Source organism: Eremothecium gossypii, chromosome VI (assembly GCF_000091025.4).
Source record: "Eremothecium gossypii ATCC 10895 chromosome VI, complete sequence".
In the NCBI taxonomy this organism is placed as follows: Eukaryota; Fungi; Ascomycota; class Saccharomycetes; order Saccharomycetales; family Saccharomycetaceae; genus Eremothecium; species Eremothecium gossypii.
The window spans coordinates 1-26,669 of record NC_005787.5 but is presented as its reverse complement, the minus strand read 5'-3'; the positions used below and the strand labels follow the sequence as shown (position 1 = coordinate 26,669).

At 53.5% G+C, this 26,669-nt stretch overlaps 15 protein-coding genes across 15 annotated transcripts, besides 2 other annotated features; 5 read left to right on the top strand and 10 right to left on the bottom strand.

Annotated features, from left to right (window-relative positions):
* Positions 1–150: 150 nt before the first annotated feature.
* DBP2 (DEAD-box ATP-dependent RNA helicase DBP2) lies at positions 151–2,490 on the top strand (the record flags this gene model as incomplete). Its single annotated transcript, NM_210683.2, has 2 exons — positions 151–1,426; positions 2,093–2,490. 2 exons carry the CDS (start codon positions 151–153, stop codon positions 2,488–2,490), a joined length of 1,674 nt encoding a protein of 557 aa, NP_985329.2.
* A 223-nt stretch (positions 2,491–2,713) lies between these two features.
* Positions 2,714–4,912, bottom strand: CEX1 (COPI-interacting protein CEX1; the record flags this gene model as incomplete). Its single annotated transcript, NM_210682.1, has 1 exon — positions 2,714–4,912. The coding sequence occupies one exon, from the start codon at positions 4,910–4,912 to the stop codon at positions 2,714–2,716; it is 2,199 nt and encodes a 732-aa protein (NP_985328.1).
* Positions 4,913–5,102: 190 nt separating this feature from the next.
* CYB5 (Cyb5p) lies at positions 5,103–5,600 on the bottom strand (the record flags this gene model as incomplete). Its single annotated transcript, NM_210681.1, has 1 exon — positions 5,103–5,600. The coding sequence occupies one exon, from the start codon at positions 5,598–5,600 to the stop codon at positions 5,103–5,105; it is 498 nt and encodes a 165-aa protein (NP_985327.1).
* Positions 5,601–5,718: 118 nt separating this feature from the next.
* NOP15 (rRNA-binding ribosome biosynthesis protein NOP15) lies at positions 5,719–6,339 on the bottom strand (the record flags this gene model as incomplete). Its single annotated transcript, NM_210680.1, has 1 exon — positions 5,719–6,339. The coding sequence occupies one exon, from the start codon at positions 6,337–6,339 to the stop codon at positions 5,719–5,721; it is 621 nt and encodes a 206-aa protein (NP_985326.1).
* Positions 6,340–6,511: 172 nt separating this feature from the next.
* On the bottom strand, positions 6,512–7,168 carry AGOS_AFL225W (nucleotide diphosphatase; the record flags this gene model as incomplete). Its single annotated transcript, NM_210679.1, has 1 exon — positions 6,512–7,168. The coding sequence occupies one exon, from the start codon at positions 7,166–7,168 to the stop codon at positions 6,512–6,514; it is 657 nt and encodes a 218-aa protein (NP_985325.1).
* A 130-nt stretch (positions 7,169–7,298) lies between these two features.
* AGOS_AFL226W (uncharacterized protein) lies at positions 7,299–8,524 on the bottom strand (the record flags this gene model as incomplete). Its single annotated transcript, NM_210678.1, has 2 exons — positions 7,299–8,441; positions 8,495–8,524. The coding sequence occupies 2 exons, from the start codon at positions 8,522–8,524 to the stop codon at positions 7,299–7,301; spliced, it is 1,173 nt and encodes a 390-aa protein (NP_985324.1).
* A 195-nt stretch (positions 8,525–8,719) lies between these two features.
* Positions 8,720–9,346, top strand: YAF9 (YEATS domain-containing protein YAF9; the record flags this gene model as incomplete). Its single annotated transcript, NM_210677.1, has 1 exon — positions 8,720–9,346. One exon carries the CDS (start codon positions 8,720–8,722, stop codon positions 9,344–9,346), a length of 627 nt encoding a protein of 208 aa, NP_985323.1.
* Positions 9,347–9,452: 106 nt separating this feature from the next.
* AGOS_AFL228W (AFL228Wp) lies at positions 9,453–12,803 on the bottom strand (the record flags this gene model as incomplete). Its single annotated transcript, NM_210676.2, has 1 exon — positions 9,453–12,803. The coding sequence occupies one exon, from the start codon at positions 12,801–12,803 to the stop codon at positions 9,453–9,455; it is 3,351 nt and encodes a 1,116-aa protein (NP_985322.2).
* Positions 12,804–13,047: 244 nt separating this feature from the next.
* On the bottom strand, positions 13,048–14,865 carry AGOS_AFL229W (2-isopropylmalate synthase; the record flags this gene model as incomplete). Its single annotated transcript, NM_210675.2, has 1 exon — positions 13,048–14,865. The coding sequence occupies one exon, from the start codon at positions 14,863–14,865 to the stop codon at positions 13,048–13,050; it is 1,818 nt and encodes a 605-aa protein (NP_985321.2).
* Positions 14,866–15,707: 842 nt separating this feature from the next.
* Positions 15,708–16,661, bottom strand: RGS2 (GTPase-activating protein RGS2; the record flags this gene model as incomplete). The annotated part of the gene is made up of 1 exon (NM_210674.1): positions 15,708–16,661. The coding sequence occupies one exon, from the start codon at positions 16,659–16,661 to the stop codon at positions 15,708–15,710; it is 954 nt and encodes a 317-aa protein (NP_985320.1).
* A 756-nt stretch (positions 16,662–17,417) lies between these two features.
* Positions 17,418–18,881, top strand: MET4 (Met4p; the record flags this gene model as incomplete). Its single annotated transcript, NM_210673.1, has 1 exon — positions 17,418–18,881. The coding sequence occupies one exon, from the start codon at positions 17,418–17,420 to the stop codon at positions 18,879–18,881; it is 1,464 nt and encodes a 487-aa protein (NP_985319.1).
* An 81-nt stretch (positions 18,882–18,962) lies between these two features.
* VAM3 (SNAP receptor VAM3) lies at positions 18,963–19,787 on the bottom strand (the record flags this gene model as incomplete). Its single annotated transcript, NM_210672.2, has 1 exon — positions 18,963–19,787. The coding sequence occupies one exon, from the start codon at positions 19,785–19,787 to the stop codon at positions 18,963–18,965; it is 825 nt and encodes a 274-aa protein (NP_985318.2).
* Positions 19,788–20,756: 969 nt separating this feature from the next.
* AGOS_AFL233C (AFL233Cp) lies at positions 20,757–21,470 on the top strand (the record flags this gene model as incomplete). Its single annotated transcript, NM_210671.1, has 1 exon — positions 20,757–21,470. The coding sequence occupies one exon, from the start codon at positions 20,757–20,759 to the stop codon at positions 21,468–21,470; it is 714 nt and encodes a 237-aa protein (NP_985317.1).
* Positions 21,471–22,402: 932 nt separating this feature from the next.
* AGOS_AFL234C (AFL234Cp) lies at positions 22,403–22,975 on the top strand (the record flags this gene model as incomplete). The annotated part of the gene is made up of 1 exon (NM_210670.1): positions 22,403–22,975. One exon carries the CDS (start codon positions 22,403–22,405, stop codon positions 22,973–22,975), a length of 573 nt encoding a protein of 190 aa, NP_985316.1.
* Positions 22,976–24,051: 1,076 nt separating this feature from the next.
* Positions 24,052–25,884, bottom strand: AGOS_AFL235W (alpha-mannosyltransferase; the record flags this gene model as incomplete). The annotated part of the gene is made up of 1 exon (NM_210669.3): positions 24,052–25,884. One exon carries the CDS (start codon positions 25,882–25,884, stop codon positions 24,052–24,054), a length of 1,833 nt encoding a protein of 610 aa, NP_985315.2.
* Positions 25,885–25,969: 85 nt separating this feature from the next.
* Positions 25,970–26,270: a telomere (Chromosome VI left subtelomeric sequence. Shares some sequence similarity with other subtelomeric regions.).
* Positions 26,271–26,669: a telomere (Chromosome VI left end terminal telomere repeat. Composed of approximately 20 copies of a 24 base repeat unit, and occasionally sequence varients of this repeat.).

The window sequence follows — 26,669 nt, the reverse complement described above, 5'->3', positions numbered from 1 at the left end:
CTGCTGGCGGCGGAATTGCTTTTTCCCTTCGGAAAAATTTTTAGAGTATATAAGTCAACTCATCACGGTCTTGGTGGTGTTCCATCGGGCGGTTTTACGAAGCAAAGCTTGACGAATCTAGTGACCAGACTGTATTGAAGCGAGATCCAGATGTCCTACGCCGGTAACAGAGACCAGCAGTTTAACAGAAGCAACTTCGGTGGACGCGATGGCGACCATCGCGGACAGCGGCCTTCGGATCGGAATTCGTACGGAAGGGATGGTTTCGGGCGCGGCGGGCGCGGCGGCTTCGCCGGGCGTGGCCGTGGCCGGTCCGACGATAGGTTGGAGTTGACGAAGCCCGACTGGGATGTTGAATCGTTGCCAAAATTTGAGAAAAACTTCTACGTGGAGCACGAGGACGTGCAAAAGATGAGCACGGACGAAGTGGAGCAGTTCCGGAAGGAGAACGAGATGAAGATTGTTGGGCACGATGTTCCCAAGCCCATCCGGACTTTCGACGAGGCGGGCTTTCCGGAGTACGTGTTGAAGGAGGTCAAGGAAGAGGGATTCGAGAAGCCAACCGCGATTCAGTGTCAAGGCTGGCCAATGGCCCTATCTGGGCGCGACATGATCGGTGTGGCTGCGACAGGGTCTGGTAAGACGCTTTCGTACTGTCTACCGGGCATTGTGCACATCAACGCGCAGCCGCTGCTTTCTCCTGGTGACGGGCCTGTTGTTTTGGTCCTAGCACCCACAAGAGAGTTGGCTGTGCAGATTCAGAAGGAATGCTCTAAGTTTGGCCGCTCCTCGCGGATTAGAAACACTTGTGTTTACGGTGGTGTTCCTAAGTCGCAACAGATTCGCGACTTACAGCGCGGTGTGGAGATCTTGATCGCCACCCCAGGCCGTTTGATCGACATGTTGGAGATCGGCAAGACCAACTTAAAGCGTGTGACCTACTTGGTCTTGGACGAGGCTGATCGGATGTTGGACATGGGTTTCGAGCCACAAATTCGGAAGATCGTTGACCAGATCCGTCCGGACCGTCAGACACTTATGTGGTCCGCGACCTGGCCCAAGGAGGTCCAGCAACTAGCCAGGGACTACTTGCATGACCCTATTCAGGTGAACATCGGCTCGTTGGAGTTGGCAGCGTCTCACACAATTACTCAACTTGTTGAGGTTGTCTCTGACTTTGACAAGAGAGACAGATTGGTGAAGCACCTGGAAATTGCATCCAAAGACAAGGACTCTAAGATTATTATTTTTGCATCGACGAAAAGAACTTGTGACGAGATTACGTCTTACTTAAGACAGGATGGATGGCCAGCTCTTGCTATCCATGGTGATAAACAGCAGCAGGAGAGAGACTGGGTTTTGAACGAGTTCAGAACCGGCAGATCTCCTATCATGGTTGCCACTGATGTGGCTGCCAGAGGTATCGGTATGTTACAACTTGCATTTTAGGCGGTCAGCGCTGGTCGCTGATCCCGGACTACTTACACATGACACATGACAGCACACCTTTCGGGGAAGTTGAACGTCTGGGGAGCGCTGCGGCGCACACCCATACAGAAGACAAGAGCGATGGAGCTTTTCATGATTCAAAAGAGGCATTTTATTCTGAGGTATAATAAAAAACAGATGAACCTAGAACACATGAAGGGAAGTAAGAAAACGCTATGTTGAAGATGATGATAAAATTATTTTGAATACGGGGGAACACATATTCGTACTTTCAAAGCATGAAGCTTTTTCCGGTGGGTTCTCTTGAGTATGAACCTATTGACAGGCCTTAGAACAGCTGCGAATATGGATCCATACCGCCGTTTCGATTTTATGTATGTTTGTGTCATCTTCGCCTTTGCTTTCTTTCTATTCCGTATTATGTGTAATATCTGTTTCTTGCCGCCTCTTTGGCTTGGACCGGGCCAATGCGTATTTGGTAACTCATATACTCATGTCCATTCAAGTAAGGAAAGAACATTCTTTCGTAACATGAAAAGTCTATAGCATTTGTTTTCTAATAGAGTTCCCTATCTTCGCTATAAAATGTGTCTATCATTGTCCTGCTATTTGGCTATGGGCACGTTACTAACAGACATTGCAGACGTTAAGGGTATTAACTTTGTCATCAACTATGACATGCCCGGTAATATCGAGGATTACGTTCACAGAATTGGTAGAACTGGTAGAGCTGGTGCAACTGGTACTGCCATCTCGTTTTTCACCGAAGCCAACAAGACCCTGGGTGCTCAGTTGATTTCTATCATGAGAGAAGCTAAGCAGGAAATTCCCCAGGATTTGCTTGTGTACGACCGCGCCCCACGTGGTGGATTCCACCCAAGATATGGCGGTCGCGGCGGTCGCGGCGGTCGTGGCGGTCGTGGTGGCCGTGGGTATGGTGGATACGGCGGTGGATACGGCGGCTACGGTGGTGGCTACGGTGGTGGCCACGGCGGCTACGGTGGTAAGCCAAAGGACAGCGGCTGGGGCAACAGAAACTAAGATCAACAGGGTTGTTGGCGACTCTGTTCCAGTGTTTGGGATATTATTGTATACTAAATTTGCTAACTGTTCGTTCTGGTTAAGCTAAATTAAATATTGCCATGATAGATTTTGTAGGTTTTTATCCAGTGATAAAATTAAGATATATATATATTGATTAGAACATAGAAAAAAGTCTGAATTATCGTGAATTGCATTGGTATATTTATAAATATAAATATACTTACCATTCCTCATCCCAGCCGTCGTCATCTTCGGCAGATGGGACAAGGCTTGCAATAGGATCCCTCTTCGGAGGATTGCGCTGTTGCGCTACAAGCTTTGATGGTAAATTTGGCGTCGAATGAGATTTATGACTGGTAATCTGATGCTTTGGAGAGTTATCCCATGAGTTTTGTGTTTTAACTGCTCCAAATTTGATTTGCGAAGAGTCCCTGATGTCTAGAGAATCCATGCGAAGGCCGTTGACCTTCACCCCCGCCGGTTTTCTAGGCTGCGCCGATATCCGCGGTTTAGAGGCCTGTCTCATTGGCTGCTGCTGCTCGTTCGCATCCACATCGCCCCATGAGAAATCATCTCCAGTATCCCAGGCATCGGAGTCTATTTTTTCCTGAGAGCCAATTGACATTGGTGCATTCGTGATTGAATGGTCCGCTGTCACTTTCAGATTGCTCAAGAAATTAGAAATAAACTCATCCTGTGAAGCCTCGGCTTGCATGGATTCGAAATCCACGTCCACGTAATCCTCCGAGTCCGACTGATAATCCGCAGTCGAAGATTCATCTTCCAGCTTTTTGAGATACATGCTAAAAAGCTCCTTAGCCTGGCTACGGACCTGTGCATTCGAGTCTAGCAGCCCTGGCGCAATCACCGTTAGGATCCTGTTCGCAATTGTCTTGGCGTCAAACAGATGTATGGATTTTGCTAAACCGTGCAAAGCAGCAAGCCGTGGCATGACGGCGGGATCTTTCAAACTCTTGGTGAATGCAGTACCGAGTAAACTTGGGCGGTCGCTTCCGGCAGAGAGTTTCTCGGCAAGGCTGGTAATGGTCAAAATGGTCCATGTTCTGATATTCACGTCAGAATCAACTTGGGTCTTAGCCAGCTGCCGCAGTAGATCACTGTTTAGTTGGCGTTCCGTAATCTTCTCTACAATATGGACGATGTTTTTTAGCGTGTGCAACCGAAGAGCGTTGTCTGAGTCCGCCAACCCTTGAACGAAGTAGGGAAACACCTGGTTCTGTATCTCATAGCCAGAAAGCTTGTCCACATACACAGACATGTACATTAGAAGCAAGAACCGTACCTGGCGATCCGAAATCTTGAATGTCTCGAAGATCAATGGCTTAATATGGCTTTTGAAAGTCTCGGCGGAAGTGGAGTTTGGATTCTTAGAGCAGGTCAATTGCAGGGCCGTGGCCAGCAATGACACAATGTTGGAAAAAACCTGCATGCCTGCAATCTGCTGCTGGTTCGTAACGATCTCGTTACGAATTGTCTCAGAGAGCTGGGGGATGATGAAACCGTCCACGAATCCCGGCGTGGAATTGTCCAGAACGCCCGGTTCCTGAAGAATAATGTTCTGCACCTCTGCCAGCGCAACCAACTTGTCCTGGGAATCCTTAATGTGCAGTTCCTTTAAATGGCTGTAGATAGTTATCAGCGGAGTCTGCAGCTGCGGCGTGCCGCTAACCCTGGCGACAAACTGCGTCACAGTCAGGCGCCCTGCTGCCAGCATGCTCACAGCCGCCTGCCACGCCCGTGGCACGCCCGTAGTGTACACGCTCCGAATCAGACCCGCCAGCAGTACCGAGTCAACCTGCGCCGACTCCGTCGCAGGAACCTCGAACATCGTATGTGCCATCAGCGACCGGTAGCGCGCCGCGTGCTCGCGCAGGTGTGCCAGCTCCGTCTGCGCAGAGCACAGCTCCAGCCCGAACAGGCACCACTCGCCCCGCTCGTTCACATACACGCTGCCGCGCGACAGCGTCCCCAGCGTCACGTGCGCGTTCTCCTCCAGGATGCGCAGCGCCCCGAACACCTGGGACAGCCCCAGCCCTAGCGACAGCTCCCCCACCGCCCCCGCCAGCTCCGGGAACAGCGGCTGCACGCGCTCCGTCACGATGTACACCACGTTCGGGTCTGTATCTAGCACCTCCAGCACCCGCACCAGCCCTGGCAGCTTCAGTGTCTTCGCCTTGCGCACCGCGTTGCGCACCAGCTGCTCGATCCCCGCGTCAGACGCCTTCTTTTGCCGCGAGTGCACGAACAGCGTCACCGCCTGTGAGTCCGCCTTCCGCGTGCCCTGGTACACGTCCCACAGCGGCGTCTGCTGCACTGCGCGCTCGTCCTGCGCATACGGGAACTGGAACCCCGAGATCGACTTAAATAGAAGGTATGCTGCTCCTGCCACTGCCGACATCTCCGTCTAAGGTATGTGCAGTTGGCCAAGCCCGCGTTTTTTCACCTCTTAAGCCGCCAGTGCGGCGCCACCTGGCCTCTATCGCCATGCCGTGCTGCAAGCACTGCGCAATGCCAAATCTGTTAGATACATAGAGTGGATCTATAGTGTACAGGCGCACGACCGGGCGTGCCAATAAATAGAGAGTGTTCTAAGCCCACTTGTTGTGGTGGTAGTTGTAGTACACAGCCGCGAGGAAAAACACAATGAACGCGAGCCACAACGCTCCATTGCCCTCGCCGCCGCCCGTGCTCGAAGAACGGTCCTCGGAGGCGCTGACCACAGGCTCGGAGTCCTTGTCCAGGTCGCCTACATACAGGCCCTCCAGCATCTTCACAGCGTCGTCTGAGTGGCCGATGTCTGCGAATGGCTCAGTGGCGTCTTGGCCAGCCAGATCGATTAGCACCTCGTCACCGCCAGGGTGCTCCTCTGCGAACTTGGTGCAGTCGTAGACCTTGCCGTTGATGATCAGCCATAGGTCATTCTCGCTGTTGTGTTCCGCGATCTCTTGGTAGGTATACAGCTTGGGCATGGTGGTTTCGGTGGGAGGGGAGGTGAACAATGAGAGTAGCTGGTCGTTTACGCCGTACGCGACTTGCGCTTGCAAGCCCATATGTATTATATAGGATCCGTCGTAAAATTTTATCATACGAGCGAGCCGATAAGCCCGGAGCAGCACGTGATAGACGCTGGGCTGGCTACCGGGAGTGCGGCGCGCGGGCAGGCAATTGGCGGGAGTATGGTACAGTATTATGTAGATCGCGGCATCACCACTTGAGGTCGATGCCTGCGTCGCGGAGCTTCTGCATGCGCGCGGCGTGGGCCGCGTCTGCGCGACGCTGCGTACGCGCGGCGTCCTTAATGGAGTTCTCCTTGTGGACGCGCTTCTTGTGCTTGTACAGCTTCTCAATGGTGCGGCCCTTGGGCAGGACTGACACCTGCAGCAGGTGGCCCATCAGCAGGTAGTTGTGCATGGTCTCCTGGGCGACGACAGCGTCGTCGGGGTTGGCAAACTCGATGAACGCGTAGTGGCGCGAGTTACCGGTCTTCTTGTTGCGGGCGAGGCGGACCTGCTTGAGGTCGCCGAACTGCGCAAAGTAGGTAGAAAGCTCACGTTCGTGGAAACCATGGGGCAGACGCGAGATGTAGATGATGCCGGAGAGATCTGTGCGCGCAGCCTGCTTCTTGGCGCCTGAGCGACGCGCAGGCTGCTGCGGGAGGATCGTGTGGCCAGCAGCTGCCGGCTGAGGCTGCTCGTCCGTGACGGAGGGTTCCGCGTCAGAGTCGGAAAACCCGTCCAGCTCTGCGTCGGAGACAGGCTCCGGCTGCGGCTTGTCTGCTGCAGCGGGCTGCGGAGATGCTCTGGCGTGCTTCGTGGTCCTGGCCATGGTGCTGGGTATTCTGTCACGCACTGGTCCGCTGCACTGGCGGTTGAGATGAGATGAGGACCTTGTCTAAAATTTTTCATCAGTCACAGAAAAAGCAATGTGCATGATCACGTGACGCGTTCACCCTAGCAGAAGGGCTGCTATATATTCGGATAGCTAGCCTTTAGAACCCTCAGACATCGCGGCCGGTGGCTCTGAGGATGTGCGCCATGGTCCTGTTTGCTGGGAGGCCGACGACGTTGTAGTAGTCGCCGTTTATCTTACGGATCATGGTCGCGGGAAAGCCCTGGATCTTGAAACCACCAGCCACCTGCAGGCCGTCTCCACTCGCTACGTATGCATTCAGCAGGGCTTCCGGTGTAGAGGGATCGAAGTGCACAGTCGTTTCCTCCGTGAATGCGAACGTGGTGACGTCGTCACTGCTGCGCCAACGCACAATGCGCACTGCCGTGACAACGCGCACGGGCGCGGAGCTGCGGCAGAAACTGTGCAGCATGCGGAGCTGCACGTCTGAGTTACCGGGCTTCTCGTTGATCACGTTGTCCGCGCCGAGGACTACAGTGTCTGCGCAGATAACCAGCTTTGGCCTGTTCGGAGTTGCGGCTTCCAGCTGCTGTATTGCGTTTGTGGTCTTGCCCTTGCATGTATCCTCGACATAGCCCACCGGATTTGAGCGGTAGGAACCCTTGTCGAGGTCCTCTGCAAAGTTCGGCTTCATAACGGCGACGTTGTGGAACCCGAGCACCTCGGTCACGATGCTGTACCGGTGAGGCGAGGTCGAAGCCAGTATAACGTCATATTCGCGCTCGATCCCCTTTATTAACGACATTGCTTAGATTCGGATGTAGTTTCGGTACCGGTAGACTCGGACGTTGAATACGGTAGTTTTTCATTGTGCGCTGCGCGCCCTTTGCGTCTATAAAAGCCCGGCTCCCGCGCAAGCTAACAGTGCGCGGGGCTCAAAGATGGTCTACTTCATTTAGCTCGAGGTGGTCTACGATTCTATATATCCGCTCGGAGAGCACCTTTTCTGGGGGTTCTGTCGATCCATCATGGTTCGATTTCTCGTTCTCATCGTGGAGGGAATCGGCGGCGCCGTCGGCCGTTTTCCGTTTCGTAGTCGCTGCACTAGGAAAGGCCAGCTCCGTGCCAATTAGTTTCTTCCACGTGCCCTCATAGATGTTCTCGCCCACCTTCACGAGCGGGCTTTCCCTATCAAGGCCTGCGTATTGCAGCGTAGCAGTATGGCTTATCTCGTGGCGCTCGCGGTAGTTGTGGTTGGGTACATCGAGGCAGACGTACACGTGCTCCGTGTCCTCTGCGTCATCCGAGTCCGTTGCGGTGGCTGCGGCGGTGCTGCGTGCCTTGACTTCCGCGTCCGATCCGGCTTCGAAGCCACTGCGGAAGTCCCAGTGCATTTCCTCGCCGCGGCTCAGAAACTCAGTGTTGCCGTTCATAGTCATCTTCCAGTGCCTCTGCGGGAAGGGCAAATCCTCCTCCTCCTGGAGTAGCTCGTACTTGTCCAGCGAACACGCGCCACTGCGGATTATGGTTCCGTCCTCGTCGATAGGCTCGCGACAGCTGCTGAAGCCGAGCAGGCTCATCCCTAGCGCAATCTTCGTCGCTGCGTGCGTCACCAACATGAGCTTCTCCACATCCGGATACTGCTGCTCCACTCTCGCAATGAATCGCGGCCAGAACTCGCGGCAGCGGTCGAAGATGTCCGTTTCCGTCTCGCCCTTGTTGCTCGGCACCACCGTCGCGCCCCATTCTCCGTTGAGTTTGCCCGGAAAGAAGTTCTCCAGTACCTCAAACGGCGCCGGTTCCGGGATTACGTCGCGGTCTGGCTTGTACCATTCGCCGATCCCGCGCTCTATGTGGATGGGCAGCTCCATAACTTCTGCGATGGGCTCCGTAGTCTGCAGACAGCGGAAAAACGGCGACGAGAAAAGTAGCTCGGGCTGGTTGTCCACCGACAGCAGGTAGTGCGCCAGCTCGCGCGCCTGTTCAAGCCCGTGCTCTGCTAATGGTACGTCGCTGTTTACGCCCGTCGGCGGCTCCGGGTAGGGCCCATGGGGCAGCCAGTTTGACCGGTATCCGTGCTTATCGTTGTTAGAAAATAAAATTCCGTGTCAATGTGCTCGTTCCTACATACTCTTGCAACGTATATCATCTTGATTGTCATGATGGGCGCTGATCTCCCGCCTTGTAGCCCAGAGTAGATGTGTTTTTGCGTGCTTTGATGGCTATATGCAGAAGTCAGCAAGCGTTAGTATTTTATTCCTAAATTTTGCAAAAACTGCATCTAACAAGGCTCTACGGTCCGCCAGAACCGACACAAGGGTTGAAGGCCAGTCCAAGGATACGAAGAGTGTAAATCATGGCACCAGCGCAAGCTAAGCGGATCAAAACTCTGTCAGTGGCGCGGCCCATTGTCTATGGGAACACGGCTAAGAAGATGGGCGATGTGCGGCCGGCCATTGCGCCGAGCGAGCACACACACATGTGGACAATCTTTGTACGAGGCCCGCAGGGCGAGGATATCTCGTACTTCATCAAGAAAGTAGTATTCAAGCTGCACGAGACGTATCCGAACCCCGTACGGGTGGTGGACGCACCGCCTTTCGAGCTGACGGAAACAGGGTGGGGCGAATTTGAGATCAACGTGAAGGTACACTTTGTGGATGAGGCGAACGAGAAGATGCTGAACTTCTACCACCACCTGCGGCTGCACCCATATACGGAGGAGGATGGGCGGCGGAGCGACGGCGACGAGGTGAGCTCGGTATTCTACGACGAAATAGTGTTCAACGAGCCCAACGAGGCGTTCTTTGCGAAGATGATCGAGCAGCCCGGCAATCTCCTACCGTCGAACAAAACACCGGACTGCGTGTTTTCGCTGCAGCTCGAACAGGAGGAGATCGACCGGATACAGCAGGGCATCGGGAAGGTGGACGAGGAGATCGAGCAGCTAAAGCAGAAACTGGAGCAGGACTTGGCGAAGTAGCTCTCATAGACGGTCAGATATATATCATAGAACAACTTTTGGAGAAGCTCGATTCAAATCCGATATATTTGAGTTACAAATAAAGCCGGGGGGGGGGGGGGCTTGTCTACTTCGGTGTGAGGGGTTTCCACGAGTCCAGAGTGAGGCGTTCCAGTTCGGGCTTTTTCTTTGGAACCGCTGGAGGTTGTTTAGTGGATGTGTACGCTGCACTGGACCCAGTAGGGGATGCGTGGTTCGCCTCAGAGTCACCAGCAGCAGATACTGAGCTGCTAGGACGTGGGGTGGGACTGGGAGAGTTGCTGGCGGCCTTGCCGCTGTTGGTGCTGGTGGAGGAAAGTGCGCTACTGGATGCATTTTTAGGTACGAGGATAGAGTCGCTGAACCCAGGGGGGAGCGTGCCGCGCCGAGCAGGAACAGGCGGACCTACTTTTGCCGGTGGGACTGGGCTCCCCTGGGTACTGTTTGTCTGTAGCGATCTCTGCGAGTTTGTTCCAGATGCGGCGATGCCGTTGCCCCGAGGTGCTGGTGGCGGAGGCGGTGGAACCCTGTGTCTTCCTCCAGGGCCTGGAATATGCTTTTGAACATGTGCAGGCGGCTGGGGCGACATGCCTGGCGTAGAGGAGTTGGACGATGGTATGCTTACAACAGAAGCAGGTTCTAAGTCCAACAAGTTGGTTTCACTCCAATCATTTATTGGACTTTCCATATTGCGCTTTCTAGCGCCCTTGGACTCCGCTACGACATCTATCAAAGCAATAGATGTGTTTGATGCCTGTTCTGGGTGCGCCTCCTTGTATCGGAAGTATAGCTCTTTGGTTAGTGACATTTTTATCGTTTCATCCACAAAGTTCACGTCGGCTTTATATGCTGAATAGACAGGCTTATGGTCGCTCAGGCAAAGTGAGACGTCTCCGTATGCCATTGGTTGTAGGTTCTTGCCTTTGTAAATGATTCTATCAGTCCAAGATGGAGTACGTGCCTTTTCTGAGCTATCATAGCGGTTAGTACCATGATCGTACTTGTAGGTTGGACGGAATTGAATTGAGGGTTCCATAAATCCCTTAAATGAGGATCCGTTACTCATCTCCTGAGTCAACTGGTCGTAAGCTAGAAGTTTCTCGATATAACCATCTTCTTTATTATTCAATATCTGCCTAACATCCTCGTTTGGCAGCGCAAGTCTGTAGTTTAGGTCACCCAGCCAAAAGATGGAATCATGGTGTGGTACCTTCTTCGATCTGGTGAAATTGATGCCTTTGGCGATACTCTCGTAGTCAGAACGGCGCTCCTCGGTATTTGAGATCCCTGCGGCTAAATGGCAGTTTACAAAACAGAATGAGGTATTTCCATACTCAAACCGGATTGCAACCGCACCTTTGTTACCAGTAATTCCGCCAAAGCCTGTTTTTTTACTGCCTCCTTCAACGCGTTTGATATGAGATACCTTCGTCGACTTAACGAAGAATAAGATCAATAAAGAAGACATCTGCTCAGCTCGCAACAACAAATATTTCTCATTGTATTGATTCAGACATTCATTGACCAATTGCTGCCAAAAATTACTCTTCGAATAGTCAGCATTAAGAATTGATCCCGCATTTAGCTCAATGACTTCCTGCATACCCAGTACGACCACATCTGGCAAATACTTATTTCCAATAGGAAACAACCAATCAGTTATGTCGACCTTTTTCGTCAGGCCGTTTACATTGAAGGTCCCCACCAAAAGACTTATCTTGGAGGACTTTGTAAATTCATGGGCCATTGTTTCCAATTTCGAAGTGACATATTCCTTGATGGGATCATATAGCTGCACTGGCTGTTGGTGAGGTAACCGACCCAGCAAAGAGTCGATGTTCTGCTGTTTTCCTTTATCCATGAAATTGTTGATGTACATACGGCTAACAGATTTGGTAGCATCTGATAACGCGCCAGCCAAGGACATTTTCCCTTTCCTGGAGAACGAAGATTTAAGGGCGTTGGTACCAGTATAGATTTGCGATACAGCATCTCCATGATCCGCCCACAGGTTGTTGTGTTTTTGGAACCATTCATAGTCCTCCATATTGTTCACAACATTAGACTTGACTATTTGGAAATCTTGTAGGAAGAGCAAAAATGCGTACCGTGAGATGAACTGTTGAATCAAGTTTGTCCTATCCAAGCAGTCTAAACAGTTAACTCGGAAAACACCGCGCTGTTTTGATATAGGCTTGTTCTCTTTGACGTCATAAGAGAAATAACCATTTTCGAGTAGAGACCGCTCGATCATCGGCCTAATTCTGCTTGCAGCAGAAAATCCCTGGTCTTTCGTCTCCCGATGGAAGTCAAATTCGGTCAGAAAAATATTCTCATCAAGTTTAAGGCTTTTTGAGCGTTCTATATGAGTTCTATAGCGCCTGGAGAGCTCCATCTCAGAGTATTTGGTGGATAGAAGGTTCACAACGTGTATGGGGCCATACTTGTCCACAAGCCGTTGGAAGTGTTCGTCAAATATGGGTTGAGTGGCCTCAATGGACCGCGTTATTTGCACCTTTGGGTTAATCAAAGATGTATCCTGCTCCCAAAATATCGGGACGCTGCCCCGAATTTCTGTGAATGCGTAACAGTAATCATTCGAATACATAATGAACTCAGTCTCCACAAAATTAGCCACATTTGCTTCATCATCTATCCCCCGCGCGTTGAACCTTGTGCCGGCCCGCCGCCAACTTTGCTTGGAAATTATGGTGACCCACACCGGTAGGGACCCAATGTATGTAGGAAACGTCTCCGCAAACCCCCGGATCACCGTCGTCAGGAACCCTTCATCATCCAAAACCTGGCGTGCCTGGTCTTCCAGCTTGTCCCGAAAGCTAATAATCTCCTGCATGAGAAAGGAGTTCCACATATATTCCTCCTGGAAGTCATCGAAACTTAAGGAGTGCGAGTCCAGTCCACGGTACTGCAGCAGCGAAGTCAGGTCAAAATCAGAGCTGTAATAAAACGATCCGTTAGATAGCAGCTTCTTTAACTCATGGCATGGGTGCTTAGTCACGGTCTGCTGCGATGCGTAGTCCTCCTCGGTCGTCGGAATGGAGTACCCGTTCGTGTCGAACTCGACAAAGTCCCACCGGTCGTCGTTCAAGCAGAAGAAATCAACTGCGTATATCTTGTTAACAGTTTCCCCCGGGATAGGACGGGCCACCTTGGACTTGCCGGTGATTGTGCATATGAAGATCTTGTTTTCTATCTCAATTAGCCCCAGGAAGCCGTACACTTCCAGGTTTGTCAGCTTCTCAAAGTTCTGCTCTCGAAGATGTGACTTGGGCAACAGCTCGATGGCACAGAGGGGCCGGCTCGCCCCAGAAGCGCCTGGCGAACCGCAATCGGCCTTCACGGCCTTGAATATAAGGGCATATGACTTCGAGATAATAGCAATCCGTCTCTGCGGCTCTCGCTGCACTAGTACAAACATCCTACCTTGGAAATGGTACCGAATACAGCCCTCTTACGCTCGCAATGTAGGCTAGGAGCTCTCTGCTTCGGGGGTTGCTCCGGTTTCTGTCATATTTTTATTTGGCTACAATTTTTTTAGTTATATAGCCTTCCCCTTTTCTACTATAACGGACAGCGAGCACGTTAGTAGGTAGACAGTAGAGTATATAAATACCGTAGGTTACGTAGGTCTTTTCCCATGCAAAACTCAGGATGCGCCAGTGCTAGTTCTGAGCTGAAATTGTGTCCCGTACTTGCTTCGGCAGTTGCAGGCCACCAGCTTCCAAGATGCAGTTTGCCGCGGCGACTACCGCCTCGGTGGAGGCATCTGCCACATCTTCCGAGACGCCAACGCCCCAGCGCGAAGCCCGCCGACCGTCAGGCCCTGTAAACGAGAGTAGGATGAACGCAGCAGCGCGGGTGGAGGAGCCGGAGCCTAAGGAGTGTTCGGCATACTGCGCGACGCTGAGGTCCGAGTGCAGGTGGTTGTTGAGGGCATCGACAAACGCAGAGACCGGCCCGTTACCGAAGCCTGAAAGCGCGAACTGCCGGCCGCCAGCACGGGCAATGCCGCGCAGTTCGCGACGCTCCGGACTGTGCCTGGTGATGTCATAGTCAAGAAGCTCCAGATGCGAGAGGCGCTTGTCGTAGTTGTAGGTTTGCGAGAAGAGGGCTGCAATCTCCGCGGCCTGCAGTTCACGGCCTGCGCTGTCTGCAGCATCCTGGACGATGGTGGAAAAGCGCGTCTGCATGTCGCGCGGCATGTCGAGTCCGAGCGTCTTCTGGATGATCCAGGCCGCGCCGCCCTTGCCAGACTGTGAATTGACGCGGATGACAGCCTCGTAGTCGCGGCCGACGTCTGCTGGGTCGAGTGGGAGGTATGGCATGCGCCAGTGCGGTTCGCGTGCGCGATCGCGGTAGGCGAACCCCTTCTTGATGGCGTCCTGGTGGGAGCCAGAGAATGCGCATACCACGAGATCGCCACCGTACGGGGTTCGTGGGTGGACTTGAATCTTGTTACAGCGCTCGACAACCCTGGTAACGTCTGGGATGTCCGAGAAATCCAACTCCGGAGAGATTCCATGCGTGTACATGTTGAGCGCGACTGTCACCAAGTCCACGTTGCCCGTACGCTCCCCACTGCCGAATAAGCAGCCCTCGACGCGGTCCGCGCCGGCCAGGAGGCCCAGCTCAGTCGCGGCGACGGCACATCCGCGGTCATTGTGTGTGTGCATCGAGACGCAAACCTTTTCGCGCTCACTGATGTGCTTGCAGAAGTACTCAATCTGGTCGGCATATACATTCGGAGAGGCAACCTCCACAGTAGCCGGCAAGTTGAAGATGATGGGGTTGTCCTCCGTAGGCTCCCAGGCGGCCTTGACTGCCTCGCAGACCTCCACGGCGTATTCGACCGGAGTTTCCGAAAAGCACTCAGGGGAGAACTCGTACGTCCACCGGGTGCTCTGCTGTGCGGGGTCGTCCTTGGTGAGGCTCCGCACCAGCCGCGTAGCCTCCACCGCCTTGGTAATGGCCTCCTCGCGCGTCATGTTGAACACGATCTCGCGGAACATGTCAGACGTCGCCAGATACGTGTGGACCGTGGCCCGCCGCGCGCCCCGCAGCGCCTCCACAGTGCGCCTGATCAGGTGCTCTCGCGACTGCACCAGACACTGGATGCTCACGTCGTCCGGCGCGTTCTCTACGGCGTAGCGTGTGAAGTCAAAGTCGGTCTGCGACGCCGACGGGAACGCGACTTCGATTTCCTTGAACCCAATCTCGATCAGCTTGTGGAAAAACGCCTTCTTCTGCTCCAGCGACATCGGATCAGAAAGCGCCTGGTTGCCATCGCGCAGATCTGTTGAGAGCCAGCGAGGAGCCCTGCTAATGGTCTTCCCCGGCCAGTCGCGTCTGGCGAGCGGCACCTTAAGTGGTGCCTTGTACTTTTTTGATGGGTCCCGTAGCATATTGCGGTATGTGGGTTTATGCGGCGTGACTGAACGCCCAGCGCCAATCGCTAGCCTAATTAGCGTATGTCTGAACATTCCGCCTTCGCTGGGCCTGTATGGCAAACACCCCGGCAGGGCTCCCGCGCTGCTGTTCTTTTATAGCTGGCCGCACTGTCTGCTAGCTTGCTCCGCAACCGGCATGGCAGCTGCATGGACCAAATTTCACTTGCTCGGCAGCCGCGTTTCCCCCACACAAATATCCCGTGACGATTGAGTCATACCTGCAGCTAAACGTGATTCGCCGGTATAGGCCCAAGAGCACAGACGCCATGAGACTCTGGCCATATACCGAAAAGGGACCTGAATAATGCCCCAGCTGGGCCCCGAACACGCCGGCTTGCGATCTTCGTCTCATCAGCCTCTCGCTAGTTTTTAGCGTCGGCGCTTAGGTTTCCGTAGGTGTACACCTATACACCGAGACACTGGCTGGATATAGCATTTAGAGAGCGCCAGCACCTCGGCACTCGTCCGGCTACTTTTGCCGTGCGCGACGGCACGGGACTATGCGTAGAGGTGTCACATCCGGATGACGACAGCACGCCAGAGTCGTGCTACGCCGAGCCAGATGCACAGCCGCGCACGCGTTGTCTACACAGAACACAACGCGTGGCAGAGACTGCCGATCGCTATTAAAGTTGGCTTCAATTTACTATGCTACATAAATCACGTCATAAAGCTGCAGACTAGGAAAATAGACAGATGCGCACATTGCAGGATTTAAACCGGTATCTCACCGTCTGTCGCGGACGTTTATCAGAATTTTATTATGCCGGATAGTAGTATGGAAGAGAGATGAGCCCGGGGAGGCAGCTGCCACATGCTAACACCGGCCGCTAAACGTTCACAGATGCAGGGGCGGCCGTTTGCTCGGTGGAAGTTCAATTAGACAAGCTGCCGCTGCTGCTACTCCGCCTGCCAAACTTGAATTTGCTGAAAAGCTGCTTCTTTCCCCTGATTTTGGCGTTGTGCAGAGGGGACGCAATCAGATGTGCGCTATGGAAGGTGGAGGCGACCGCCGCTGCAGCTGCCGAGCCTGCGTGGGGGATGCCGGCCTCGTTCGGGCTCCGGGCCGGGGCCTGGGGCGGACTGCAGGGCGCCAGCAGTGCTGACTGCGCTGCCGGCGCTGGGTCCGGCGCCTGCAGGACGTGCGTGTGCACACGCTTAGTCGGTATCTGCGCCAGCTGCCGCGAATACCACATCCTATCGACGGACGTGGGGGAGCTGATGAGCTCCGGTATGCTGTCGTCCTCGCCATCGCTGACAGCAAATTCTGGCTGGACCAGCGCCTGCGCGCTTTCAGCAGGTGACATCAGCAGCGGCCGACCGGGAGTGGCATTGGCTGGGGCAGCCGAGGCCGACGACAAAGAGGCGCGGCCCGAGCTGCTGGAGGACGCGCTGTCGCGCGGCACGCGCGTTTTGCCGCAGCTCTTCCCCTGCTCGACCAGCTGCCGATGAAACTTCGTGTATGCGTCCTCGAGAAGCTTCAGCACATGCTTGCGCGCGCGTACGATGTGCTCCTGCTGCGGCACCACCTGCCTCTGGAAGCTGTCGTCGAAGACCGAGCGTATGCTCTCGGGGAAATTGCATTCCTTCGGCGAGTCACGCCGGATAAATGTGTCGTATATCTGGTTCCATACCCCCGGGTCTACCGGCGGGTCCGCTTGCTCCGCCACAAAACCGTCAGTCATTAGTACAAACTGCAGGTTTTCGTCGCAGTGTGTGCGCCGCAGGAACTCATGGAACATCAACAGGGTGCTCGACGCGCCATCATGCCCCGACGCATCCCTCTGTCGCCCCTGCAGCAGGTCCTGCAGCGTCGGAATCGTCTCCATCCTGGCGCCGCAGGCAACTAGTCGTGTGTAGCCGTCCGCTGGCTCAGACGTTGGGGTGGGCTGGGCTAGTGTGCTACTTCGGCAGTCCTGGTGTCTGCTCGAGCCTCAAATCCCTGTAGCCTCCCCGTCCAACGTGTGTGGGTCCTCTGTGTAGACACTGGTAATGTTAGAGACCTGCTTTGGTCCCTCTCAGCTACCTGCAACCGTTAATGGCCCTCTGCCTCTTCGACCTTTTTGTTCTGGCTCGAGCATAAAAAGCAATGCCCCGCTCAAAAAGAAACGCCCCAGCGGAAAGATGCCAGCCTTTGGATCTGACTACCCAACGAACGATTGCCCGCCAGCAGTTCCTGCGCCTGGATAGTGCAAAAGCGCCCCTCTCTATTCTTCCGGCTTTGGGGCTGCCGGACTATGAGCGGGGTGCACCTATGCACAGAGACGCGTGCGCAGCGGTAGTCTTGGCCCTATGCATATCCGAAAACGGGCACGTGTGAACGCGCAAGTACGGCTGCGGCAGCAGCCGAATATGGTTCGGGCGGGCGCAGCTCGCAGATAAGACGGCCGGTCACATGCGACTGAGGCCGAGGGCTGGTCCAGATCACCGCATACGTAGCACGTGACTGTAAAAAGTCACGTGGAGTTACTGGCTTGTCGGGCCTACAAAGCCCACCACGGAAGACCGCGGCGAGTCCGACCAGGCGAACGACCAGCGGTGAACGATAGCCTGCAGGGCACTGGGACGCACACAGAAACGCCGAAATGAGCCTTCCGCCGAACCACATGCAGAATCTCTTTGGAGATGACGCAGGGGGCAGCCACAACACAGGTCACGGGACGGGCGGCGAAGATGTAACGCCTGCACTGCTGCTGGAGCAGCTAGCCTACGTAGACAACTTTATGACAGACCTGGATCCAGACTTTTCTAACCTAGACACGTTGTTGGGAGACAGGGGCTCCAGTGCTACGACGGGGCTGCCGCTCGACGAGCGCCTCGCGGCAGAGCTGAGCGCATTCGCGGACGAGAGCTTCATCTTTCCGGACGAGGATAAGCACGACGGCGAGGGCAATGCGGATCGCGCGAACGAGGTGGGCGGCAGCGCGCTGTCGGATGCTTGGACACAGTCGCGAGAAGATGCAGCGGGTAACAGGCGGGCGCAGCTGCTGTCTGAGCGGCGCAATACGTTCCTGGCAGCCCAATATGACTCCACCCGGCAACGGTTTTCGCGGCAGGCGGAGACGCCGGGAGCGGGGGACACAGACCATGGTGGATTCATAAACTACGACACGGCGCCGGCGCCGGCTGCCGGGGACTTTGCGCTTGATGTGGAGCAGGCGCAGGCGCCGGCAACGGGCACACAGGTGGGGCAGCGCGGCGTGACGCCTCCCAGCTACCCAAATATCCAGATGCCCGAGTACTCTCGCATCCCTACGGCAACCCTAGTTGCTCTGCTGCCGAAGGTAGAGGTTCCACCGGGGGCGCTACGGTCGCTGCTGCAGGTAGGGTTCACGCGCGACCAGGTGGACGCAGTCCGGGCCATCATGGCGTACCACCAGACGCGCGGAGTACAGTCCTCAACGGGCACTGCTCGTACAGTTCCTTCGCTGGCACAGCGATCTCGGATGCCACTCCAAAGTCCCTCAATGGCATATGGTAGTGTGGCACCGGTATCCGAAGCACGAGAATCGCCTGCTGGCACTGCGGACAATAATTCCGCCACGCTTTTCTTGGAGTTGCTTTCAAAGCAGCAGGGTAGGCGACGGTCTTCTGCGGAACCAACGGAACGCCACGAGGAGCGCGAACACCGCAGTAGCGTAGCGCCGGAGGAGCAGCAACGTACCTGGCCTCGGACGGCCAGCAGAGATATAGACACGTTGTCCAATGGGCCGCTGTTGGGGGACGGCCAAAGTAACAGCGACAACCTCTCACGCAGTGCGGGGCATCCCCTCGCGGAAGGCAGCAGCGCGCAGGTGGCAGAAGTCAAGGCGGCATATGGCAACACAACGAAAGCACACCTGCGCCGTAAGCAGAAGGAGCTGGAACTGGAGAAGTCAGTGCAGGAACTGAGTCAGCTAGCCACTACTCTTAAACAGCGAATACAAACATTGGAAATGGAAAACAGGCTGCTGAGGAACATCGTCGTAGAGAAGGGCGAGCCGTCCAAAACCGAGAAGGACAAGGCCACGCAGAGACAATTCTACCCCGAGGTACACGAAGGTGCTTGATCTGCACCGCAAGGTGCTACATTGTATATAATATTAATACATGGTTCTAATCTAAATGCTATATTGTTATTGGCGTGCAGTTCAGCTAAGCGCAGCCAAGACGACAACCAACGTTACCACTGCAATGACACAGAGTGTGAGGGTCCCACATTTGTTGCGCTGGCGCTGATAACGCTCGGCTTTACGAAGATGCTGATTAGCGCCCTGCAGGTTCGAGGTAAGGCCGTTAATGTTGCTGTCGATGGTGTCAACCTGTTTTCCCTGTTCCTGTACCAAGGTACCCAACTGCTTGAAGATGGCGTTCACATCCTGGACCTGCGTGTGGATGTTGGAGATCTCCTGGCTGCGCACCTCCTGTATCAACGAGTGGAAGTCGAGCTCCTCCTGCGGCACATGTTCCTGCTGCCGCAGTATCTGCTGCTGCGCCAGGAGCGGCGTGCGCTCGTCGGACCGCACCTGGATCGACACGTAGCTGTTGCGCCCGGGCTCCTCGTGCGGAGGCGCGTGTCCCGGCGGCGCTGCCGCGCCGCCGTCCGCCGCGCCGCTCTTGCTGCGGAGCGGCGACCCGAGCTTCCGCTTCTGGTAGTTCCGCTTCAACTGGAGGAGCTCCACCGTGAGCCAGTGCAGGTCCGACACGTACTTATCTCGCCCCGTGAGCCGCGGGTTCGACTGGAGTCGGTCGCGGAGTTGCTCACACCGCGGGATGTCCTCGCTCTCAATGCTGTTGCGAAGTGTGTGGTCGTCCCGCGCCGTGCCGAGCAGTTGCACCTTCTTCCGCAAGTTCTGCACCTGCGTGGAGAGCTCGGTGAGAAGCCCGATCACCTCGCCGTCCTGCACCGCAGCCGGCGCGGCTATCGTCCCCGCCCCGCGCTCCCCGGGATGCGCCTCAAGATCCAAAAACGACATATTCTGCGCCTCGATAGCCTATCAACTGAGATCCAGACCTTCGCGCCTATGTCTGGTAGCTGCCCATCCTCTGGCTTCATGCAAGGACATAATTCAACCAGCGATAATCAAGAGAAAAGGGAGCCCCCAAAACCTGGCCGCCCGCGCATAGAAGCCCCTTTTGTGTGTGGGTTGTGGGTGTTCGCCTGCGTCATCGCCGGCGGCACGCTCTGCTCGCTGTGGCCCCGCGGCCGCTGCGGCACCCGCTGCCGGCCATTTGCTCGGCGCATGTCGCGCCGCTGCGGCTGTGTGCCCGCGCCGGCTGGCTGCCCAGGCACCAGCATCAGCCCACTTGCAGGGCTCGCGCCTCTGAGGCGCTGCTCTGCACGGAAGTCGCTTTTGTGGCAGGAGGCGTGCACACTCTATCACGTGATATCACCGGTCTTGCTTTTGTGGTTGCCGCATTTACTAGCCGCAACCACCGCGCTCCAGAGCCGAACGCACCCCTAGGACGCCACTCCGATGTTGCGGAACGTTGCACCCCACGGTGCAGCGATGGTGCCACCGAGGTGCCTTAGGTCTGTGTGACCGATGCCTGGCCGCGAATAACAGCTACGGCTGACAACTGCAAGCGTGGGATCTGCATTCAGCCCGTAGCTGCGGATAGGGAATAGGCGGTGCGCCGCAGCAAACGCATGTATTGTGTAGCTAGCTTCGGCAGGAACTGGCTGCCGGAAATGCCGGAGCGATCATGTGACTGGTGGGCTGACAGGTTGCTTGCTTAGAGTGCATGTAGTGCCTGATGAGGTCCGGTAATTGACCAGTTTACGCTGTAGTTGAGGCTGGGAATTGTGTGGAAGAGCCGGGATGGCGATGAGATCTGACGCCGGGCGTAGTGGCTGCACTCATGGGGTGTTACCGGCAGCGGCGAGGTGGAGGATATAACGGACGCAGCGGGATCGCCTCGCAGGCCATTAGCAGCAGCGAAGAATGCTGGCACGAAAAGCAGCAAGACGTTTACGGGGAGCGGTCGCGACGATCGCGGTACGGCGTCGGCGCGGCCTGCAGCTGGCGGCAGCTTGCTCGGTGCTCAGCAGCTGCGTGATGGCCGCGTGCTTCATGTTCCGACTGTATGCGTGCATGCGCGAGCACAGCGCGCGGACGGGAATCGCGCTGCGCGAGCACGGCGGGCACGTCGGCGCGGACACGGAGGGCCTCTACGCGGCCGCGGGCCCTGCCACGATCCTGCAGGCGAATGCCAACTTTATGGCGCATTCGTCCTTCCTGAAGGCTGAGATGACATCGCTGCTACTGCTCCAGCTGAGCCACGCAATCCTGGCGGTGCGCACGATCGAGTTTTTCGCTGGCCCCGCGAGCGTGCCACAGTGCTTCGTAATGGTGGAGCTCCTGTTGGTGTTCGGACTTATGGCGCTGTGGGTTTCTCTTTATATGCAGTTCGCGTGCCTGGTCCTACACGGCGACTCTACCTGGAGGGCGTACGCCATCCTCGAGAGTGCGACGCACCTGGCGCTATCTCTTTTCCGCTGCATGGACCGCTGGCCACTGCTGAAAATAGAGTACATGCTGGTCCTGTTGATGTTCGGGACGCCTGTTGTGCTCACCTGTCTCACATGTGTGGCGCTGCTCGTCCGATGCGGCGAAAGCAGCAACGCGCCCGCGCCACGTGCGTGCGCCGCGCGATGATTTGCAACCATGCGCAGATAGAGCCTTCGCTATTTGAGGGCCGCTATGGCAAGCTCCACGCACGCCGCTGCTTCCACACTTAGGCAATTTACGTAGCTCCGGGCCTACCCATGCCCCGCGCATAACTACATACCATTGAGATCCAGCACAGGCGCTGCCATTACGCTTACAGGCTCACGGGGATAATCGCTCACACTGGGCATGCAGCTTAGGGTTTAGCCGCAGCACAGTACCTACGCGTGTGTTCAGGTTTGCCCGTATGCGGGCTTGGTGTTCTCGGCTCGTTTCCCTTTCAGGAACACATTCTGTGCGCTCGATGTTCTTCCGCACGCTACGTACCACCACAGTAGCAGCATAACATATCGTTTAGGCATAAAACGACCAGCTGATTTGACAATTGCGGGAAGTACCGCGGGCGTTGCTTATTTTAATAGATTTTCCACAGGCACCGGAGCAAACCGCAGAAGCGCGATAGACGGTCTTAGGCGAGGTAAAAGCACGCCCAGCACAGATCTGCAATCCCGGCCGGATGTAGGTACTGTCCAGTTCGATGCAAATGCTGCGAACTGGTAAGTTCCTCGCGACCTCGATCAGCATTCCAGCGACGCCATAGAATCTGCGAATGTTCGAGACGGATTGGCGCAGCAATGGGCGCGGCAGGAGCGTCGGGCACTACGATGGACGCTCATCTGCGCTGCTGCGTGGAATATATAGTGACGTCATGAATGCCGACATAACTACGTCTCGGCGGTTGAAGTAAGGGAAGCTATTTTGGCGATCGCTTTCCACGTATGCAGCACAGCAAGCCAGCCAAGGTTGCAAGTGCAGCAGTCGACAGCAACTGGCGGGGCCTTGCTGAAATATAGAGGTCGGATCTTTGTAAATGGTTCTAAACTAGTTCATATCGAACGTAAATAATAATCCATTGAAATATGGAGCGCCAGGCACTACTTTGTCGCTACGCAGACCGCAGTCGGAAATACGATGAGCTGAAGGTGGGGCAGGTGACATCTCCGTTGAGCAGGCTTGTATACTGGTGGTTTTTGTCGTGCTCGCTAGGGATGATGTACATCCTTGTTCTTGGACGCAGCCTGGGTGGGCTCGTTGCAGTGATCGTCATAGTACTAATTCTGCGCCAGCTTTTCGAGGCTTCTGTTCTGGATCATGATGGAAAGGGAACGCTGTGGGCCGTAGGCTCCGCGACAGTGGCACTGGCGATGGGAGTTTTCGTTGTGTGCATGCTATCGGAGTGGCTCTCATTGTTGCAGCCTGAGGGCGGGTTTACGATAGAGATGTACTCCTGGGACTATTTCTCCTCCGATGTGATATTTGATATTATAGGTATAGTGTCGGTTTTACTGCTCATCGTTGTTCTGCTTATTTGTTTGCTGCTCAGCTTGATAACACTCTTTCAGATTATAGTTTACATCTGTGAGTCAATCCATGGTTTCATCAAGCCGCAGATCGGTGTTCGGCTTTACGAAGAACCTTCGTCTTATGTCTAGCGGATTGTTGTTTGGACAGATTTTTACGTCTCCAAGGAAGACAGGCTGCATGTATACATTCTTAGGCGTGTGCTACATATAAGCAACGATAATATGGGCTTGGTACGGTAATACGCAGGTCTTAAGTATTATAAACACGTTTGAGAGTGTGCAAGTTTGCAATCGAAGCAAATGGTGTACCGATATATATATATTTTGGGTATAGAGCGCACCTTTTAATTCTAAAAATTCCGAGTTCTCGCAAGATAATGAATAATAGTTAGTAGACCATATCAGTGAAGGTAGTTATTCCACTGAGCATTTTTGATAAGCGCTGTATGTTCGAACGGTTGACTAAAAGGTCCCAGGGGTTTATTTAAAGTGCTGGTCCATTATCTAAAAACATAGCAGTGTGGCAATGAAGTGGCCCCCACGTAGTGTAGATCAAACGGTATTATTACACTCTAAGGTAGGACATATTAACTATAGTTCTTGGTGCTTATCTACATGAACTAGTTGCGTGTTGGATCTAATTTAACTATATACTTTAGATCCCAGGTAAAACACTCCAGACGGAATATCTCGAGTGAAGTTTTTCCGGGTATATGCAGGCACAGATAGGGTAGTTTTGGGCAATGTGACCATTGTCTTTTGCAGTGCGGCTACTACTGAGGAAACAATTGTGTTACGGAGTTTCTCAGTAGATAGATCTCTAAGAAAAACATGTAGACAAGATACTGCGTTATTTTCTGTGGGAATGCGAGTATATTGTAACCCGTACACCATAAGACTCATGTCCATGAAAACAGACAGGACCTCTGATCGGAGTCACAGCTCCTTAGATTTCTCGGAATTCTTCGGGCTAAGTTAGTAATGGTCTCTGTCAGTTTTTAGTATGATTTCTAATCACATATTCGACATCTAAACGGTCATATATGTATATTACTACTGGTGCACATTTCCCCTCGTGGTGCTAGTAGGTTAACGGTGTGGAGATCATATAATATAATGCTAGAATAATATTCATGTACCGAACTATAAAACAGTCATATAGACGCACTACAAGCTCTCATTATAACTTTTACGACCGGCAGAACTTAGATGTCCGAGAGCGATGGCGCATGCATCCATATTCCTTTGATTTCATTGTAGACAGGTAGACGCGGATCATTCCCGCTGATGATGAAGTTCCCCCGCGAGGAACTTTCTGTGAAATCCGGCTTAATCTCTGCGCACCAAGTATAGCTGTTGCAAGTGGCTATTGCATGCCAATTACTATCTACCAAATTTGGTATAAAGGCCATTTGGATATTTATCGGGCTTTCATAAAATTTTCGAAGAACTTCCTTGTCGGAATGCTGTGAGGAGAAATACTCATTATTCGACTCGACTTCGCTGTCCGCGAACTCAGGGAACTTACAGTTTTGCATTCCCCCATTGACCCACAGGATTGAACCATCGTGGTCCATGTGCGCTATCTGTGTAGAACATACTTCGTACTTCTTTTTATTGTCATGCTTAACCTCTTGTGGCATGCCTAGAATAGCCGGCGGAAGAGGATGAATGTAGTAGTCTTCCCCTGACACGAGCTGTCCAAGCCAGAGGTATTCTTTATCTCCATAGGAGCACTCTGCTATGTTCATATGCAACATTAACGAAATAATCAACGAGGATATTTTCTTTCTCTTATCCACAACTACAAGCCCGCTCTCCACCATGTGCATGCGGTCACCTTCCAGGTACCTGTCGTAGACTGATGCAGCTCCAGCGTCGTCCGGAAAGTTTTTAAGTCTATGTTTTGCCTTTTCCTTGGTGTACTTTGCTTGATGTTTCCAAAGCGTCTGCTCGGCATGGGATGGAAGGATATGATGAATTGCAGTACGGCATTTCGAATTCTTGATACTATTAAAGACGCGGTCTTGAAACATCAGTATTCCAGTAGATTTGTATCCTTCCATCTCGAAAAATTTGTCTATACTAACAAACGGCACAACATCTAAGTCAATAAATACCACCTCTTCAAATGAGTTCAGAAGATAGGCTAGCCACTTATAGCGAAAGTCAAAGATTAGCGGGCGATAAGAGGGTTCCAATATTTTCTTACAATCCACTATCCGTAATGACTGCTTAGTTTTATCTCTAAGGTAGTGCGCAATCTTTTGGATCCTCTCTTGCGATGGACTTTCTGTAAGAACTAATTCGATTGGTAAGGTATTTCCAAGATGATCAAGTACAGCTAAGAGTCTCAAAAGCATTTGTATGTGTTCTTCCCCAGCTGTAATTACGATACCTCTTCCCTTGCTGAATGATTGCCAGTTTTTCCAAAATGAAACCGAATCGTCGATATGTACTCTGCGACCATCATTAAGCATGCCAGGCGCGTAAGTGTCCCCTGTTTTTACGTCACTAAAAGTTGGCCAGATATCATGCCAGGACCGACCCTTCGCTAGAAAAGGGTACATACGCTGGTGGAATTCAAACATGTCAGATTTCTCTGGCAGAACCGCCTGCAATTGTACATCTCCACTCATAAAACAATCAGCAAAGATACGCATTCTCTCTATAAGAAGCGCTGTATAGGAGGCATCGTTCAGAAGACTATTTGATTCTCGGACGGCCTCGTTTGACCAGGATGGATCGTTACGATAGGTTAACTGGAAATATTGTTTGCAAAGCTGCTCTTTATTGGGAGCATCAGAAGTGTCTTCGGATTCTTTGAACATTTCTTTTAGTGATGAACTTCCGGAATTAAATCTGTTCTCATAGAAGGAGGAGGACGATGTGCGGAATCCCTCCATAGCCGAAGCCAAACGACTTCCAAAATAACCTTGTGACATTAGCCCCAGTGAAATGGTGCTAATCGCGACTGCAAGAAGCACACTCACGATGGGTAATGATTTAAGTCTGAGGGAATATCGTTTGAGACGCATTGTGGGCTGATGCCAGCTGATGGAACTTGCAGTATCATATAGAGAATATGCTATGGGGTTTGTAGGGCACGAATAGTGAATTGCAACTATATATAATAACAACTCGATGACATAACTTGTTGTATTGCTGTATATTAATGGCTATGCATGCTTCTTGTGATATAGGTCCAACAAAAGGCTCTGTGACTGCGTAATTGTCAGCTTTAAGAAATGTTATCATGCATGATGCGTCCCCTTTGATTTACTGGTGTTACTGTGATATCGTGAAACCTGTAGGTAAGTAATTGTTTTAAATGTGCCTATTCTTGGCCTTTGCATGTCAATGCATGCGCCTAATTAGGAAACTCTGGTTAGTCACGCTTGGCAGGGGGCAGTTAAAATCCACCGTATGGGTCTCTCAGCGGTGTGGTGTATGGGTCTCTCAGCGGTGTGGTGTATGGGTCTCTCAGCGGTGTGGTGTATGGGTCTCTCAGCGGTGTGGTGTATGGGTCTCTCAGCGGTGTGGTGTATGGGTCTCTCAGCGGTGTGGTGTATGGGTCTCTCAGCGGTGTGGTGTATGGGTCTCTCAGCGGTGTGGTGTATGGGTCTCTCAGCGGTGTGGTGTATGGGTCTCTCAGCGGTGTGGTGTATGGGTCTCTCAGCGGTGTGGTGTATGGGTCTCTCAGCGGTGTGGTGTATGGGTCTCTCAGCGGTGTGGTGTATGGGTCTCTCAGCGGTGTGGTGTATGGGTCTCTCAGCGGTGTGGTGTATGGGTCTCTCAGCGGTGTGGTGTATGGGTCTCTCAG